Source organism: Schistocerca nitens, chromosome 8, assembly GCF_023898315.1.
Source record: "Schistocerca nitens isolate TAMUIC-IGC-003100 chromosome 8, iqSchNite1.1, whole genome shotgun sequence".
NCBI lineage: Eukaryota > Metazoa > Arthropoda > Insecta > Orthoptera > Acrididae > Schistocerca > Schistocerca nitens.
Genome location: NC_064621.1, coordinates 178,336,451 through 178,357,062, shown reverse-complemented (window position 1 = coordinate 178,357,062; position 20,612 = coordinate 178,336,451). Strand labels below are relative to the sequence as shown.

Sequence of the window (20,612 nt, the reverse complement as noted above, 5' to 3'; positions counted from 1 at the left end):
GTGATTAATTGACTGAGTAGATGTAATAAATTACATTGCAACAAAATGTCTCTCCCAAATTCAATCAGAATATTGGCTTACAAGGATAAAAATTTGTTTTGAATTTTAGATACTTTTGCTGTACATGACATCTATTTTAAGCAATCACTGAAGGCCATATATTAAAAATCATTTCACTTCAAACAGAAATTTTCTATGGTAAGGAACACATTGAGCAATTCATTAACTTCCAAGTCTGTAGATGTTATATGGTTACAGTTTATACACCATTTTATCCCAATGTATAACAGAGATGTCTCATTATTATGCAATATTACAGGGTTTGATATTCTCTCTCTTCATTAAAGTTTAGAAAGTTTTGTGTAAACATACGTGTTCAAGAAAATTTGTTACTATAAATGTGAAACCATATAAAAGTTTCATAGAGTTCTCATTCATAGAGACATCATCAAGATCAGGCCATGTCTGGAATGTGAAATGTGATAGTCCAAACAAGCAAAGGAAACAATATTAAACTCAGTAAATCATTCTTCCAGAAATTTCAGATAGTAGTTTTGGCCTAGACACTGAGTACATAAAATATGTTGGTTATGTGTGCTCAATGAAAATAATGAAACAATCTGTTCTATGAAGCTTAGATAAGATAACTTTTTATTGAAGAAAAACAATATTTCATTTTTATGCAGTGGAAATGAATGTATTTGCAGTAATACTGTCCTTTATAACAAAAGAAGAAACTAAAGGTTAGTGGAATATTCCATAACAAGCTACACAGGCAGATATAAACTTTGGATTTTATTTCTCTGTGCTTTCTGATTTCTTTCGTGCAGATATGAAGAAAATTAGATAAGAATTATATATTTATTATTAGTATTAAGATAAAATCTTTAACAGACTGCAGTCTGGTTTAAAACTGTCACAGCTTACCAACAGAACAAATACTCTACTACCAACTAGACATGAATGCTTTGTTTATATCCAAAATCAAAATAATCAAATGTTTAAGGAAATTTGACACAATTGGTAATTTCAAATGCTATATACCACTGATATGTACATTCTGAGAGTAAAAATAAATCAGTTGTAGAAAACACTGGAAAACTACAAAACTCCCAATGAAGACTGACATTTCAAGTTTATGTTTTTACATATGTTAAAACTATAAATGAGAAGTTTGGAGTAACTGAAATACCAAGTATAAGATTTTCCAGAGTATGTAAAAACATTTATGTCACATAATACCTAAGAAATAAGAACCTCTGTATTTGAAACACTTCCATATTATTATGGTATGTATGGAGTAACAGAAATAAATGACTGTTCAGCCTTTGATTAAATTATTCTGAAATTATAATAAATATATAATCATATATTAATGGAAAATATAACATTTGAATATATAGATCATCTCCAATTAAAACTCATAAGAAAGTTCTTAGTATTCAATTTCATATGTATATAACACAAACATCAGAACAAAAAAAGTTTTCATTTAATATGTTGATTGCCATATGGCTGCTGACACCCATAACAGAGTCTCACGCCTAACACTGTAGCCCCTCTTGGCCAAGCAGTGCAACATCCATCACTAAGCATGTAGCAGACGACGTGTTAATATGTTCCCGACATAGTAAGTTATGATATAGTGGTTGCAATATTAAATGGTAATCAGTACAACATATAATTTCTTCACTGATGACTTCTCTGTTCCTTAACTGTCAGATAGATGTGAAGTGTCCAGTCACTTTGTTGAATCAATAATATAAAATCGATTATGTATACATTTATCATTATCTCATTTGTTGACCAGTTTTAAACAGTAGTTTTAATCAGCCAAGAATTTACATTGTAGTACACACTCTCTTGGAAAATTGAATGTTCATTCTCTGAATCATATTTTTATTCACATCATTTCAGACAGAACTTACCCCACAATATGAAAAAAAAAACATAGATGTTAAGCTGAATTCCGAAAATAAGTGGTTTCCTATGAGGAGAACTAAAATTTTCAGGCACCTTCTCCCCTTGGGAAATGTCTAATCCAGCCCTAAGGAACAGAAACAATTTTCTGCTGTAGCTTCTATTATATCAAATATTCTCAATGCTTCTTCAGGTCCAAATAAATATGAACAGAAGTCCTAAACTATTGAAAACAAACTTCATAAATCACAGGTAGACACATAAATGTAGAATCTGCAGTTGTTCCAACGTAACTGCGACACAATAATTGTTCTTAATAAATAGTTAGCCAGATGATTAAAGTTGTTCACCACCATCTGTTATTTATTCATTTACATCAGTAGATCAGTTTTGCTGCAATTACGCTCTAAGATAGTCACATCGTCCAAAGCTAGTAATCTTTATTCTGACATTATGTTAAAAATCAGTCATAATCTGGTGATGTTAATGATTTCTATACACTACTTGAAGAAAACCAGACATAAAATGTTCTCAAGAGGAAAAAAGCTCTTTTATTGAAGTGCAGTTTTTTAACCCATACAAAGATATACAAATTAACATGAACAATTGGACATTAATCTTATTCGTCAGTCTTCCTCGCCTATGCAGGAAGAGGTCGGAAAGCAAGCCATAAGCCATTCTTGTTGGCAGTCAGAAGAGACTTGGGATCCATCTCGACAGACTTGGAGGTAAGTGGTGTGCAACATATTTCCAGGCTGAGAACTATGGCCGCCAAGCCCATCTTGACCTGTGACAGTGCAAATCGCTGACCTGCAAAAGGTTCAATGCACGTTAGAAAGACATAGAGTACACTTACACAAGCAAATAATGGAGACATTACTATAAAATGAATTAGGATATCCGCCACATAGAGGAAGCTTGAACAGCAGACAGGCGCATTTAAAAGCAGACTATTCGACGTTTTTAGCCATCGGACAAAGTCCTTCTTCAGATGAAGAAACACATAGACTGTCCACAGGGCATGGAGATGAAAGTGCTCATATGCGTGAGAGTTTGTAAGTTGTATGTGTGTGACTTCGCGTGTGCGATTGTGCATGTGTGTGATTCTTCATCTGATGACGGACTTTGGCCAATAGCTAAAAAATATCCAACTGTCTACCTTGAAATGTGCCTGTCCGCTGTTCAGTGCCTCCTCCATGTGGAGAGTAGTAATATATCCTAATTAATGTTTTCAATTGTTAGATCTTACTGCAAACATTTCTGGAGAAAAGTAATAACAATATCAATGATTCGTTTGAAAAGCAACATTAAGTTAAGTAGCTTGACAGTCGTTAACAAATGATCATACATCGTACAGTAGGCTGTGATACCATAACAGTATAAAAACTGAAAACCACATTCAGACAAGTAATTTCCAAATAACTAGAATTGTCGCTATTCCAAGCATTGTATGATAGGTCTAAACAAATATAAACGGAATTTCTAAGAGAAGTATTGAATACAAGGACTCCAAAAATCACAGACAAAGACAAATATATGTAGAGCCTCAAACTGTTCCAACATACCTGCCATAATATAATTGTTATTCACAAGTAATTCCCAAGATGATTACCCCATTCATAGTGACAGATTTTTTTAAAAAAATCAATATAACGGCTTTCAGACAGATGAAACAGTTCTAACAACTGCACTTTATGGTACATAAGCGTATTATCATAACAACTCGATACTATAAGCTCCTACGATGCTTCAGATGTGTGCACTTCATTTCAAAAACCGAAGTGGAGTACAGAAGCACTGTCTACTCCTCAGTATTTGAAAGTTATCTTGGACTCATATTACCATTTATAAGATACAATATGTTATTACAGCACACATAGATGAAAACGGCATACTCCCATGATCAGCAAAGTGGCAGCCAAATTTATTAAGAGTTATGCATTGTATATACTGTAATAATTTTAAATGACATTCCTGGTAGCAGCTGTTCATAATCAGGGGCTTCCAGTTTCTGAATCTCAGTTCTTGGTGTCAGTTTTCTGCACCTGGGTCAGTCCTGTGCGTTTAAGCTTTTCATGCCAAGTCGGATTTCTACAGCCCTTAAGAAACTCTTCTGCGTGATTGTCAGCTCTATTTTAACACCAACTGTAAAACGTTACTGTTCATCTGGAGTTGCAGCTCAGACGTTATACATTAAGTATTATGTAGAGTGAAAGGTAAATCTCAATGGACCCTCCTGTTGTTCTGACATAGACCTCCAGTTTGAACACTAAAAGCTGTGATGTTCAAGGGCTCTGACTTGGTTGTCAGTAGAATCAATGGATAGCGTTGTTCGCCTTCATATCACGAATACCTCTTAGGCGAACTGAAATGGTTAATGGAGAAATGTGGTTTCACTTCTCGTTATATGTGTTCGTAATCCGCATTAATTTTATAAGAAACATCATTTTCAGCTTATCGATGAAGAAATTTTTGTTCTGCTACATTGTCAAGCACATATACACATTGTCATCACAGGAACAGATACAAGTTATTAGTGAAATTGTGACCCAATTTACAGCAATGTAGGCAACAGCAGCCTTAACTGATACAAATAAAGGAAGGGCCAATCTTGTGTTATTCACTTGAATGTGAATGTGCCATGACACGGCACCGAATACTCATGCAAAAACTGATATAATGTCCTTGGAGAAAGTCCGCAATCACCGTTCGAAAATCAGATTTTTTATAGTCCGTCTTGATTTAATTTTCTAATTTTGTAAACAGATCGGTTTTGGTTCAAAGCAATCAAGACAGAAATTAAAAAAATCTTAATATTTGTGTTTGACAATGGCGTAGTGCCTGAATTACAATAGCGGAATAAAATGTCTACAAACCATAAGAAGAAAGCAACGTCCTCAAGCACTAGTACAATTTGAAGCAAATTGTGTAGGAGTCGTGTATCTGAATCTATTCGCCAGATGAGCTTCATACTGATTTGGTGGTTTCGTGACGGTCTCAGCATAACTGATGGTATTTTTAAGATTCCGTGCTTCTTGCCGGTTCCATTTATGTGCAGAGTATTATGGCAATTGACGTAATGTTCCAAGTACGGGTCGTGTGTGCTATCTTCTTCCCACCCAACATGCTCTTGGACGTCCTCTTCTTTTCTATTATCCTTGTAATTAATCCGTGTAACTCGCTTCTCCTGGGTGTTTTCCGACTCTACCATATGAGATGGCCGCCGAGATGTTAATGAACTGAGTAGCAGATCCGAAGTCTTCCTTAAACTGAAAACTCCTTTCCGTTTTAAAAGTGTTGAGATAGTTTTATTTCTACAGACTCCTTTATTACGCTGCCGTATAATTTGAAGCATGCACCACGACGCTGATTTTATCGTATATCGTGTCACTAGTTTACTCCAGACAGTTCTCGGTAACAGCTAATTTGCTTAATTATTTTGCAATTACCTGTATAAGCGAATAACATGATTCTATAGTAAAGTTGAGACACTGTTCAACCCTCACCCTCCTCTAATGCCTCCCACGGATCTCCCTCCTAAACTGTTTTCATCGATGTTCGGCGTCAGTTATCTGCAATGTTGGCTTCTCTGAAGACTTAGGAAAGTCTAGAGAGTTCCTGGTTTACGGTATGGTGCTTTGAGAAATACCCTTATTTATTACAATTAATTTTTCTCGCAGTCGCAGTTAATACACTGAACCAATTTATTATAACCCTTGGCAAACAATCTAGTCATTAATTAGTTACAATTGTCAAGTTACTGCTGTGCCTCTGCAGTTATGCTGGATAGAGTCCCCCATAAAAAAATGAATGTTGAAAATGATCATCATAGCTAGACCTAAATGTCAACAAAAATTGATTATTCTAGGAATAAACTTCACGTTAGTACTTACAACCACCGTCATATCTCACAAATATTTGTAATATAAGTAGGACTTCCTAGTGACCGATGATCAACGATGTATATTTTTCTTTCGAAACACAGGTTATGTAAAACAAAGATTCCAATACTCTTACAGGCCTTACAGGCCATTAAGATCGTTCTACATTAGATTAACATTTTCCTAACAGGGATGTTACACTCCGTAGACAACGAAATAATGCCACCCTCTTGATGTGTGCTTCTTTAGGCAGTATAAGCTCTGCATAAGAACGATCGTCTATTTTCCAAAACTAAAATGTGCAAAACCACAAGTAAAGCTACATGATTTTCATTTCATCATCAGATTTCCTTCTGTTCTATACAGTCCACTTTCTTCACCGAAGTACACGGCTATGTTGTACTATGCTTGGCTAAAGGGGGGTTGCGGCAATATCATTGCTTAAAAATGTAATTCGTGTGCCGTTTGATTTTGGACTGATTTAATGAAGAAGTGACGCTGAACGTGAAAAAGTAGTTTTAGTCACATGTCATACTGTACTGCTTCATTTAGCTTCGATCACATCAATGAAATCGCACACTTGTGTTTGTTGTTCAGATAGCGTAATTATTTTAAACAGATGGAAATGTAGCGATAAGTCATGACATTGCAGTATGTGTGGGTTTGGTCCCCTTACATCGATATTTTGTTTCTTCTCGTTACCAAAATTCCTGTCTTGGATCTTGAATACGTGATCATTCAAATGTCTCTCGTGATAACACACGCAGATTTGCATGCGAATCATTCTTATCATTGTTTTTGCGATGAGCGATTTGCATTGTAAGAACATTTTCTGAGTGATCAAGGCCACGCACTTCCGTTAATGGTGTAGACTGTCCATCTGACGAAATTTTATCTTCTTTCTGAGGTTTGCCTCCTTACATAATCAGCTGACTGTAGTGTTTATGTCAGTCACAGTAATTACATTTTCTTTCTACATCAGCCATTTCATACGTACCGTGGTGGAGAAGGTATCAGAAGGTTAGCGTGTTGTGCAGCGTGAACAACTTAAGCAATAATATTGAGTCTTATTATTATTCAGCTAAATAAATTCTGTTGAAGCTAATTAAATTTAGTGAAGTCAATGTCCATAAGTTTTTAATTAAGCTATGTTTATGTGGAAAGGCCATCATTTTCGCCTGATAAGTTATGACGGAAATTAAAGTCACCATCTGACTTCGGATCTTCGTTTTTCCCACAGATTTGCGATTTATTGACTGCATACCAGGATATTTCATGCAGAAAAAACATTTCGTAATTTATTATGTTAGAATCCCTACAGCAGCAGAAGTTACCGACGCAAGCTTGTAAGGATTAAGATGACGTTTAGAGAGGGCTTACTTTACGTTGTCATTTTGTCTCATCTAACCCTTAGTGGTGATAATCGCTCACAAGTTCGCTGGTCTACAATGCTGTTTGTTGATTCCATCGAGAGATAGACGCTCCAGCACTGACAGTTCAGTATGCATCCTTCCAGGAAGTTCTGGTAACAGCTCAAGCAAGGACATGGAGTTCCTCCAGCCGCAGAGGAAAATTTGGTGGACAGACTGCAGTGGTGACCATCGCTCATCATTATTCTGTTCTTTTCTCATACACTGTGTCAGCATCATCAATAGGCAGATTTAATCCACAGACACAATAGCCCACAGAAACAGGAACACACCGGATTAAAAATTAGTGACTTCTACGAGACTTCGTGCTCATAACGAGTAACACTATCTGTAGCCTTGTTAATGGCCTAAATTCAGCAGGAAGAGAATCAACGAGTTTCTTCAGCTACGTCATATGCAGCTGAAGCTACTCACCAATGGCTAGATACCATAAAGGTATGAAATTACATACATGCTATTACGTTTGACCCACTCTTCAAAATAGTGCCGAACATTTTATGTGGGACTGAGATTGGATGATTTAGCAGGAGATTCGAGGTTTGATAGACTGCCTGAGAGTTCGACAAAGCCGGAACGTACGGGCGCCGCTTGCGAACACAGACGTTGTCGTTTTGGAAGATGGGACCGATCACAGCACGCTCATGATAAGGATGTAGGAGAAAGGGCAACACTTGATCAACAAGAACGGTGGAACAAACGTCTTGTTTCAAGTTCACGATAAACTGAGTCAGTGTTCCACGTCATGGATCGAAAATCACCAGAAACATCGCAGAACCACCTGTGGCCTGCTCTACATGCCAGGTGGTTATAATAAAAGTGCAGCTACTCTCGATGGCTCGGTGTTGGCTGGTAGAGGTGCTAATGCGTTAATGAGGAACTGATTTACGCTAGAAGAAAGTTAGTTCCAATTCTGGCCATCAGGCCCAAATTTGGAGCTGTACATCATCTCGTCAACGTCTCCGGTGCTCAGACTGAACAAATTATGTAAGTAGCATTTAATAATAAAATCAACATGATGCCTTTTGCACTTGTTTGGCCTCATATGCTCACGTACGTTCCTAATTCATTACATATTGAAACATTTCTATACGTCTTTCTTGATTTGTACCTGTTGCCCAAACTTGAACTTTTTTTTTCAGAGTAAATCGATTCCGCTTTAACGCATTTGCATATCTACCAATCTTCGCTGGTATTCCGTAATTACAGCCCACACTGGACTCTGTGAGTAGCTGCAGCTAAGTTATAACTACCCAGCACATCATTCACTTACTGTCGATTAAACCCCTCATTGGGCACTCGCAGCACTTTACACTTTACATCATTAGGAAAGTGGCAAAATCACTAGTAGTCGGAAGAACACGGTCGTGTCGTATTCTTGGTGAATCTGTTCATCAGTGCATCTATATGCGTCACTAGTGAAGGAAGGAAAAAAGTGAAAAATTTCAAGATCGAAAAGATGTCTTCTCCAAAAGTTGATTCTCAAACTCTGTGGGATGCAACAAAGTGCTAAATGCAGTCATAGACATACGAATATAGCAATCCAGTGAGCATGTCTGTTCGATATTGTGTCAAATAGGAAGAAAACAACCATCTTAGATCGGTTCAAGGCTACTGAAAGTCTACTCTATCGCCTAATATTGGAGGGTGGTTTTCGGAGGTTTCCTATGTAGCTGAATATCGTTTACGAATCAATGTAATCTATTAAGAACATCAATTGGATACGTATTAATTGGTTGACATACAATAATTCGGTGTAATACAAGTGTGCCTCTTGGGGCACGATACATTATCAATTTCATGAAACCAGCTAAAGAAAAATGCCAATTTCAGAATCTCTCTCCCCTAAGTGGAGCACTCCTGCATATAGACGACGCGCTAAACGGAAGGGGCTGCTCACTACATTCCAAAATCCTATCTTCGCCGAGGATGTAGAGCATATATTATTACCACCAACTTTCAAATTGAGCAGTGACCACCATTCAAAGATAAGGGAGATTAGAGCTCGTAATGAGGCGTTCAGACAGTCGTTTACCCCTCGCGCGATCCTCAAGTGGAACAGAGAGGAGAATATGACTTTGGCACGAATAGTGCCCTCCGTCACACAATTCTTGGTGGCTAGCGGAGTGTATATGTAGATGTAGATCTAGAGCTTCTATTCTCTTCTTGTCCGCTACGTTTATCGTTCACGTTTCACTTCCATATAAGGCTGCACACGCGGCATATACTGCCTAACACTTATTGTGTTAGATGCTAACAATTTTCTCTGTTTGAAAACCTCTTTGTTTCTTAAGGGGCTCCGGAAAGGCTCAAAATCATGAGAAGTTCAATTTTTACTTTTTTGCGTTTTCTGAATCTGCAGACTATTACCTTTTAATAGATATATAATTTATTCAATTCCGAAGACTACAACTATTTTTAAATTTTTTTTGAAATGTGTTCTACATGGGCGTGTCCCACTGTGGCGCTGTTAAACTGCTGTCAAATGGTGTTATTATTAACGTCCGTGTTCATCAGGTACATTTTAGTGATGTGAGATAAAGTATGTGTTGTGGCTAACCTGTGATGGTTCAATACATATCGCTGGTGTAATTGTCGATTGTTTCATGTTTATTTACTCTCTCGTTATCTCGAAAATATTCGTAATTAATTCTGTTTCTTGAGTCTCTGTTTTGTTGAAGTATAATAATGAGTAAAAGTAAAGTTATTAGAAATCCTCTGAAGGCTTTTAAGAAAAGGAGAAATGTTGGAAAGCCAAAGGTATGTGTTACTACTGTAAACAATAAAGACGATGAAAATCCCCAACATAGCTTGTGTCCCAAAGAAGAAGACAGTTGGTGTAAATATAACAAAGGATTGCTAACTGGTGAAGTGTACACTCATAAGCATAGTCTGCCTCATGCAATAATGGAGGTGATAAAACCTATTTTCAGAGACTTAGCAGCACCTGAACTGTTGAAAAAGTGTATTCACGGAAAAACTCAAAACCCCAATGAAAGTGTAAATAGTGTTATATGGTCGAGAATCCCCAAGACTGTATTTGTTGGAATAGAAACACTTCACTTTGGTGTGTATGATGCTGTTGCGACTTTCAATGATGGCAACATTGTAAGGTGCAAGGTATTTAGAAATATGGGAATGAAGATAGGTTCTAACATGGTACGAGCGATGCTTGCTTTAGACAAGGAACGCCTTCGGGCTGCAGACAGGGCTGTAAAGAGTCTGGAAATACAAGCAAGAGTAAACAGGAGGAGGAACAAGAGGAAGCTGGAGGAGGAGTTTGCAGAGGATGAAGATAATCCATCCTATGGACCTGGAATGCACTAAAAAGTTAATCCATCTTTGTCGCTCGATTCCCAAAACTTTTATTTTCTCATACTAATTACATGTTTTCTAAGGATCTTCCAAACATATTTGTTTCAAACTTTCAGTAAATGTTACACAGTACCTTCTGCATAATTTAACACAGCCTTTTTCCAAAAAACTGTATATTTTTGAATATATAAATAAAAAATTGCAAAAAAATGTTGTGAATTTTCATTACAATTGAAAAAAAACATCTTTAATTACTGAACTAAAATTTTGTAAAATCCCTGTGTTAAGTTGTAGCCCATATTCCAATAAATAATCTGTAAAAAGTTCAACTTCCTACCTCAAATACTTTGTGAGGAAAGATGTAATTTATAAGCGTTATTTTAACATTGCAAGTATAGGGCGTCCGGAGCCCCTTAATGCTAATACTCATATTCATAGCATTTGACAATCTTCAAAGTTCTTTGGCTTCTCTGACAGAATTACGCTGTCATCGGCAAACATCAAAAAGCTTTTATTTCTTCTCACTGAATTTTAGTTCATTTTTCCAAATTTCTCACTGATTTACTTTAAATTCCATTCAAACTACAGACTGAATCACATGCAAAGATATCACATTCTCTGCTCAAGTACCGCTTCCTTTCAAGTCCTTCGATTCTCAGAACCCCTGTCTGGTTTCTGTATAAGTTGTGAATCATGTGTTTTATCCTTATTAAGTTCAGGATTTAGAATGCACTGAGGTAGCAAAAATCATGGTATAGCGATACACAGATGGCTAAAGTATCGCGAACGCACAGTGTGAAAGGGCAATGCATTGGCGGAACCGTCATTTGTACTCAGGTGACTCGTGTGAAAAGGTATCCGACGTGATTATCGCCGCACGACGGGAACTAACAGACTTTCAGCCCAGAACGGTAGTAGGGGTTACACGTATGGGACATTCGATTTCGGAAATCGTTAGGGAATTCACTATTCTGAGATCCACAGAGTCACTAGTGTGCCGAGAATGCCAAATTTCAGGCATTACATCTCACCATGGCCAACGCAGTGGCCGTCGGGCTTCACTTAACAACCGAGAGCAGTGGCATTTGCGTTGAATTGTCGGTGACAACTGATAAGAAATACTGTGTGAAATAATCACAGAAATCAGTGTGGGACGTACGACGAACGTATCAGTTAGGCGAAATTTGGCGTTAATGGACAATGACGTAAGGTGGGTGTATATCGCATTCCTTGTAGCTGCGGCATGGCATATATTGGTCAAATTATCAGGACCGTGGAGGACCGATGTACTGAGCATAAACGGCACACACGATTACAGCAGCCAAGTAGATCTGCTATTGCCGAACATTGCTTGGATAATGGTCATCCCATGTTATATAATAACGCCGAGATATTGGCATGCACGCTGTTGGGACAGTGTTATTAAGGAGGCAGTTGAGATTAAATTAGCGAGCAACCTCGTTAACAGGGATGGAGGTTTTTGTTTAAACTCTGTTTGGAATCCGGCTCTCTCCCTTGTCAAAAAACAGAGGGACAGAGTCAATGCTACCTCACCTGCGAGTTCGTAGTCTCACTATCAATATCTCTGAGTCTGGTCATCTTTGGTGGCACTAGTGTTTAGTGTGTGTGTTATCTTTCCTGCGTCAGTCCGAGAACCGAGGTTTTAAATTTGCATGAACATCGCCTGTCCGTTGCAGTTTGCCTTGAAAATGTCGGGGTGTTCGCCCGCCGAAATATCGACGGTCGCTGAAAAAGTTACCTGGCTGAAATCCCGGATGTTATTTGAAAATGGCAGTAGGCGACCGACGCGAGTGCCTTTGCTATCAGCACGGCATCACCTGCTGCCTGGGCTCGTGGCCCTGTTGGTTGGACCCCAGACTACAGGAAAACCGTGGCCTAGTTAGACGAGTCCCGACTTCTGTTGGTAAGAGCTGATGTTAGAGTTCGAGTGTAGCGGAGACCCAACGAAGCCATGGACCCAAGTTGTAAACAAGGTACTGTGCAAGCTGGTTGATGGCTCCATGATGATGTGGACTGTGTTTACTTGGAATCCAACTGAGACGATCGTTGACTGGAAACGATTATGTTCGGCTGCTTGGAGACCATTTGCACCCGTTTGTGGACTTCATGTTCGCAAACAATTATGTAATTTTTATGGATGATGATCCCCCTGTCACCGGGCCACAATTGTTCTCGATTGGTTTGAAGAACATTCTGGACAATTGGAGCGAAAGATTTGGGCACCCAGATGGATCGACATGGGACATAATCGAGAGGTCAGTTCGTGTACACAACCCTGCACCGTAACAGTCTCGTAATAATGGACGGCTACAGAGGCAGCATTCCTCAATATTTCTGCATGGAACTTGCAACGACTTTTTAATCCCATGCCACGTTGAGTTGCTGCACTACGCCGGGAAAAAGGATATCTGACGCCATATTAGGAGGTATCCCATGAGTTCTGTTACCTCAGTGTAGCGTATTCCAGTGAACACTGTGAACTGCTTTATCTACAAATATTACAAACGCGGCTTGGCCTCTCTGCACGACTCTCCTAATATGAGTCATAAGGGCGCTTTTGCCTCGTGTGTTCCTAAATTTCTACGGAACTAACTTGCTCTATTTTCAGGTCGTCCTCTACCGGCAGTTCTATCATTATGTAAGTAGTTCTCAAGAGAATTTGCAACTATGGCTCATTAAGCTGATACTTTGGTAATATTTACGTCTGTCAGCAACTTATTTCATTGATGTTGTCATTATTCTACTCTAAGTCTGTTGATTATATAGCGTCCCTCACATGTCCTACACACCAGCATTGATGGTACTTCCAACTATCTTAATAATTCCAAGGGAATATCGTCTAGCCCATGAACATCTCTGAAAAATTTGTGTTTCATTTTGCACAATACCAGGAGCTCCGTTAGAGTCCAATCTTCCGTCAACATGTAGAAACAAAATGGTTCAAATGGCTCTGAGCACTATGGTACTCAACTTCTGAGGTCATCAGTCCCCTAGAACTTAGAACTACTTAACCTAACTAACCTAAGGACATCACACACATCCATGCCCGAGCCAGGATTCGAACCTGCGACCGTAGCGGTCGCTCGGTTCCAGACTGTAGCGCCTAGAACCGCTCGGCCACCCTGGCCGGCAATATAAAATGAAATCATAGATTAGAATCTCAAAGCATACTGTGAATGGTTAAAATGAAATGAACTAAAAATCATCTTCTTGTCTAAAACACGTTACTGTTCCAGAGAACTTCGGCAACTCTCAAAGCCTTTTACACCTCTGATGTTTAGCCACATGTGGACAAACAGTGGGTCTCATGAAGCAACACTGTTTAGCCGTCACAAAATAAAGCCTCAAAAATCAGTGAATAAAACTATTCTTCTACTGTTGCTCCGAATCGCATATACCAACGACTCGAAGTCTATTGGGTATTTGATTTTTCTCTTCTTTTTCGGGCCTCCTTACCTCCCCTTCTAGCCCAACCTTCGCTCTCCAGTTACACCTTCATCGGCGAGCTTCTCCTGATATTTTTCATTTGTGCTGAATTGCTTTTTACCCTTCTTGCATATACACGTGTGTCATGTATTTTTTGGAGACTGCATGAATATATAATGTGAGTATTTCTTCTCTTAGCAAATTAAATATTACATATCTTGTTGTGAATTAATTTGTTTGTCCAGATTCCACTTACTGCGTTTCCTTAGAACTATATAAAATATACGTCCGAAAAAAAATAACTTGAAACATCTGTTGCAGCTGACGGGTTAAGGGCTGAAAAAAAAAAAAACCTATGCTGATGCTGCTTAGTATCGCGTATAGCCTCCTTCGGCTTCCACAACGGCTCGAAGTCTGTTGGGCACTGAGTCCACAACTTTAGCCACATAACTGAGAGATTCAAGTAACTCATTCCAAACGTCATAAATCACATTATAAAGATGTCTGCGAGTCGACGGTGACTATTCCTTTTCCCATATTGCTCTGACCATATATTCTCAATGGGATTCATGTCAGCTCCTTTAGGTGGAAATTCCATTACAGTAATATTACTATGGTCGTCGAACCACCTCTTAACCACAGGTGCCATATGAATAGGTGAGCGATCTTGTTGGAACATGATCTGATCATCGCCAAATCTCGCTGTCACAGAAGGCAACATCACGTTCTCCAGAACTGATATGAAATTGCGCGCATCGCGTCTTCCTTTCACTTCCCAAAGGTGCCCACACCCTTCGGCCGATATCCATGCCCATACCGTTACCGACTACCTGCCACTCCTTCGACAACTGTAAATAAATTTTGGATTATACCTAGCACCTTTTGGCATGTAGAAACAATTCATAAGATGTTGACACCTTTCATCGTGAAGGATCTGCAATCGGTTCTGGGTGAAGTCACCTTGTATCACCAGTATCAGGGAAGTCTGTCAATTGTTGAATCGACTGTTGTTCTCAGCATGTGACTGAACTTCGCGGCATCTCAAAGTGTTACTAAGCAGCACTCTGGCTCTGCCGGCCGTAAAAATTTGCTGCATAACGAAGGCAGCATGCAACAAATGTCCAACTTGCATGAAGTGAATGGCTCTGAGCACTATGGGACTTAACATCTATGGTCATCAGTCCCCTAGAACTTAGAACTACTTAAGGGGCTCCGGAAAAGCTCAAAATCATGAAAAGTTAAATTTTTACTTTTTTGCGTTTTCTGAATCTGCAGACTATTACCTTTTAATAGATATATAATTTATTCAATTCCGAAGACTACAACTATTTTTAATTTTTTTTTTGAAATGTGTTCTACATGGGCGTGACCCACTGTGGCGCTGTTAAACTGCTGTCAAATGGTGTTATTATTAACGTCCGTGTTCATCAGGTACATCTTAGTGATGTGAGATAAAGTATGTGTTGTGGCTAACCTGTGATGGTTCAATATATATCGCTGGTGTGATTGTCGATTGTTTCATGTTTATTTACTCTGTCGTTAACTCGAAAATATTCGCAATTAATTCTGTTTCTTGAGTCTCTGTTTTGTTGAAGTATAATAATGAGTAAAAGTAAAGTTATTAGAAATCCTCTGAAGGCTTTTAAAAAAAGGGGAAATGTTGGAAAGCCAAAGGTATGTGTTATTACTGTAAACAATAAAGACGATGAAAATCCCCAACATAGCTTGTGTCCCAAAGAAGAAGACAGTTGGTGTAAATATAACAAAGGATTGCTAACTGGTGAAGTGTACACTCATAAGCATAGTCTGCCTCATGCAATAATGGAGGTGATAAAACCTATTTTCAGAGACTTAGCAGCACCTGAACTGTTGAAAAAGTGTATTCACGGAAAAACTCAAAACCCCAATGAAAGTGTAAATAGTGTTATATGGTCGAGAATCCCCAAGACTGTATTTGTTGGAATAGAAACACTTCACTTTGGTGTGTATGATGCTGTTGCGACTTTCAATGATGGCAACATTGTAAGGTGCAAGGTATTTAGAAATATGGGAATGAAGATAGGTTCTAACATGGTACGAGCGATGCTTGCTTTGGACAAGGAACGCCTTCGGGCTGCAGACAGGGCTGTAAAGAGTCTAGAAATACAAGCAAGAGTAAACAGGAGGAGGAACAAGGGGAAGCTGGAGGAGGAGTTTGCAGAGGATGAAGATAATCCATCCTATGGACCTGGAATGCACTAAAAAGTTAATCCAATCTTTGTCGCTCGATTCCCAAAACTTTTCTTTTCTCATACTAATTACATGTTTTCTAAGGATCTTCCTAACATATTTGTTTCAAACTTTCAGTAAATGTTACACAGTACCTTCTGCATAATTTAACACAGCCTTTTTCCAAAAAACTGTATATTTTTGAACATATAAATAAAAAATTGCAAAAAATGTTGTTACTTTTCATTACAATTGGAAAAAAAATCATCTTTAATAACTGAACTAAAATTTTGTAAAATCCCTGTGTTAAGTTGTAGCCCATATTCCAATAAATAATCTGTAAAAAGTTCAACTTCCTACCTCAAATATTTTGTGAGGAAGGATGTAATTTATAAGCGTTATTTTAACATTGCAAGTATAGGGCGTTCCGGAGCCTCTTAAACCTAACCAACCTAAGCACATCACACAACACCCAGTCATCACGAGGCAGAGAAATTCCCTGACCCCGCCGGGAATCGAACCCGGGAACCCGGGCGTGGGAAGCGAGAACGCTACCGCACGACCACGAGCTGCGGACCTTGCATGAAGTGTCTTACATGCTTGGACACGCAAACAATAAGTATTCCAGTGCAGCTGCACAAAGGAGTAACTCCATCTGAATTACGTATATGAGACTCTCATTCAGATTTCGTTCTTCAGTGATGGTTGTTTATGAGAAGACTGCGTTACGCCTGGTGTGGAAAAAGAAAAGTCTACCAGGTAATGTCGAAATTCGACAGCAGTATGATCTTGGTCTATGGATAATGAGGTTTTGTGGTTCTGTGGTGTGCTCACGTTCGTCAGGAGTTCAGGAGGGCCATACTCAGTCCCATGCAGGATCTCTACGACCCCACGTGAGTAGCGCCAAAGAGGACAGACACTTCGTTCACTCGGCGATGTATCATTGTACACGTACATCACGTACACTCGGTGACGGAATTGTCTACAACCCTTGCCTTATCGTTATTCTCAATTGCGCAGCTTTACTGCCACTACCACAGCATAACATGTAAGGTGACGAAGCTCAGGCGACGTATGGCCTACAGATGTGAAGTCCAGAAACCCTATGAGCACTATCAGACTGATTCACTAGGTGTGTGACAAAAATAATGAGGCAGACAACACTGGGAGCGATCTGGTTATGCTGCGTTGTTCTGCTTGTCCAGACAGGTCCGTTCACCTCTTCCAGATACTCAGGCCGAGTTTCAGCTGCGCACAGCCATCACGTGATTTTTCAGAGTGCCATCTTTGAAGTTGTGTTGTTATTCTGCGTTAAGGAAATGAAACAGGGGAGTTTATAGCTATCAAGTTTTATGTTAAACTTGGGCATTTTCTCGTGTGACCTTTGAAAAGTTGAAACAGGCCTATGGGGAACATTCTCTATCAAGAGCACAAGCTTCTCGCTCGCACAAGTCACATTTGGAAGGCCAAGAACACGTTGAGGATGAACCTCGCTCAGGGAGACATTCAACTTCAAAAACCGACGAAAAATTCGAACGTGTGTTTGCTCTCGTGTGATTCAACAATAAGGAAGATGGGTGACCCATTAAACACTTCCGCCGTACATCAAATTTTGAGCAAAGTTTTTCACACGGGAAAGGTTTGTGCCATAATGGTGCTAAAAAATTCGCAACTGAGCAGGTTATCTACAAAATTTTCAGGCCCATTCCGTAGTTTCCTGTGCATGGTCAAGTTGACACTTTGAAATTTCGTTGTCTTACTTCTTCCAATTCCGTAGCACTGTTTGATATTAGGCTATCATCCACTGCTTCCCTTGAAATCACTGTAATTTATGTTTCGTGCAATTTGATATGCATAACTTATTAGGTCACTATCATTCACATCCTGCAAATTGCATTGAGCTTCCTCCAAACGCGCAGATACCAATTTTTGTAACAAGTGCGCCCTGTCCTCCCTTGAATATTCGTGTTTTTCTTACGCACTACATGTCATATTGCTGCGGACTTATTCCAGATCTGTTCATAATTGTTTTTTTTTTTTTACTGTGCTTCAGATTATCTTTCATGTACGTAATTATGCTTGGTACCCGCTTCTTCAACAACGATTATCTTTTTCTACGTTTCATTGGAGACGCGATTTATGGTTCCCTGTCCGACAAGGATGATGAACTACATAGCTCGTCAACTGTTTCAGTATCACTTTTACTTCTTAAACACGTATCGTCATCGTTGTACTCGTCGCGTACATTGTCCGCATGTCGATTACGATTTCCTCTCTTTCCGGAATGGAATGTCCCACACGTCTAGCTCCACCTACCATCCCGCGTTCAATGTCTGTAAATTCCCGTAATGCGGCCACAATCATGTCGAAAACCTTTTCACGCAATTCATCTGAGTACAAATGACAGTTTCGTCAACGCACTGTCCTTTTATAAGAAAACAGTTGCTGACAGGTGTGAAAATTGCCGAACTATCGGCTCAATAAGTCATAATTGCAAAATAGTAACACGAATTCTTTGCAGAAGGACGGAAGAACTGGTAGAAGCCGACTTCGGGGAAGATCAGTTTCGGTTTCGGGAAAATGTAACAACACGTGAAGCGTTGCTGACACCACGACTTACTTTAAAGGATACTTTAAGGAAAGGCAAACCTACATTTACAGCATTTGTAGATTTAGAGAAAGCTTTGACAAAGTTGACTGGAATATTCTCTTTGAATTTATAAAGTATCAGGGGTAAAATACAGGGAGTGAAAGGATTTACAACTTGTACAGAAATCATAGCGTTTATAACAGTCGAGTAACACGAAACGGAAGTAGGGAATAACAAGTGAATGAGACAGGGTTGCGGCCTATCACCGGTGTTGTTAAATCAGTACATTGAGCAAGCTGTAAAAGCAAGCAAACAAAAATTTAGAATAGGAATTAAAGTTCAGGGAGAAGAAATAAAACTTTAACGTTTGTTGTCGGAAACAGTAATCGACTTGTAAGAGCACTTAAACGGTATGGACAGTGTCTTGAAAGGAGGATACAAGAAGTACATCAACAAAAGCAAGACAAGGATAATGGGATGTAGTCGAAATAAATCCTGTGATGTTGAGGGAATTAGATTAGGAAATGAGACACTTAAAGTAGAAGATGAGTTTTGCTGTTTCAACCAAATTTGCAGCAAAATATCTGATGATTGCCAACGTAGAGAGGATGTGAAATGTAGACTGGCAATGGCAAGAAAAGCGTTTCTGAAGCAGAGAAATTTGGTAACATCGAATATAATGTTGAGAACTCTTGCCTGAAGGTATTTGGAGTTTAGTCATGTCTGGAAGTAAAACGTGGGCGATAAACAGTTTACACAAGAAGAAAATGGAATCTTTTGAAATGTGGTGCTACAGAGGAATGCTGAATATTAAATGGGCAGGTCACGTAAGTAATGAGGACATACTGAATAGAAGTGATGAAAGAAGAAAGTTGCAGCTAACCTAACTAGAAGAATGTCTCGGTTTATGAGACACATTCTGAGACATCAATAGGTCACGAATTTAATATTGGAGGGAATTGTGGGTGGAGGGTGGGGGTTGAGGGGTAAAAATCGTAGAAGGAGACCAAGAGGTGAATAAGTAAGCGCATTCAGAAGAATGTAGGTTGCAGTAGTTATTTGTAGATGAAGGAGCTTGCACGAAATAGTGCAGCATGGACAGCTGCATCAAACTTATCTTCGGACTGAAGACCATAATGACAGTGTGATACTACCACCATCTACGTATGTGCACATCGCTATCCCATGATTTTTGTCACCTCAGTATATACTACACTCTACGGACGTAGTCAGAAGATAGCGGACAGTGTGACTGCTGTATATTGAACCAGTTGAAATAGCAGTTTATATTTTAAACTGTTATTATTGGATGAAGATGGGTACATTCAGACGAAAGGCTATCTTCAGGAAGCAAATCACGTGCTGCTAATCTATTTCAAGTTATGAATGTCGACAATCGAACAATAACGCCACCATTACAATACAAACACGAAATCGTTTCATAGTGATACTTGCTCTTACCATATCCCCTGAAATTTTTGACAAATATTCTGCTCTCATCTTAATCTTATCTGGTACTCCTTGTGATATATGTCCCATTTTTCACCATATTTCTTCACCTTTTCAATAAACAATCAACGACCAAACCGGCAGCTTCCATGGCAGGCCGACGGAAACTGTTGCTATGGTTACGAACAGGTGTGTACTGCCAAGTGACGCGCTACCAGGGGGAAGTGATCAGATGTTTCTCTTTCAATAAAAATGATGTAAAAGTCGGTATTACGAAGGTTTGTAACAGGGTCTGAACTGGAATTTTTTATGAGAACTTAAAACCGCCATTCTCTATCAAAACTACTCCATGCTCCCTGGTTTGCCCTCGCCCCA

General features: G+C 39.0%; 1 protein-coding gene across 1 annotated transcript in view; it reads right to left on the bottom strand.

Moving 5' to 3' along the window:
* Window positions 1-2,458: 2,458 nt before the first annotated feature.
* The window catches only part of LOC126199354 (probable cytochrome P450 6a20), a 152,357-nt gene continuing 134,203 nt past the window's right edge, over window positions 2,459-20,612 (bottom strand). Inside the window, exon 9 of the mRNA XM_049936215.1 lies at window positions 2,459-2,730. Within this exon, the coding sequence (XP_049792172.1) occupies window positions 2,561-2,730 (170 nt within the window). The 3' untranslated portion in view covers window positions 2,459-2,560. The remainder of the gene's footprint in view (window positions 2,731-20,612) is intronic.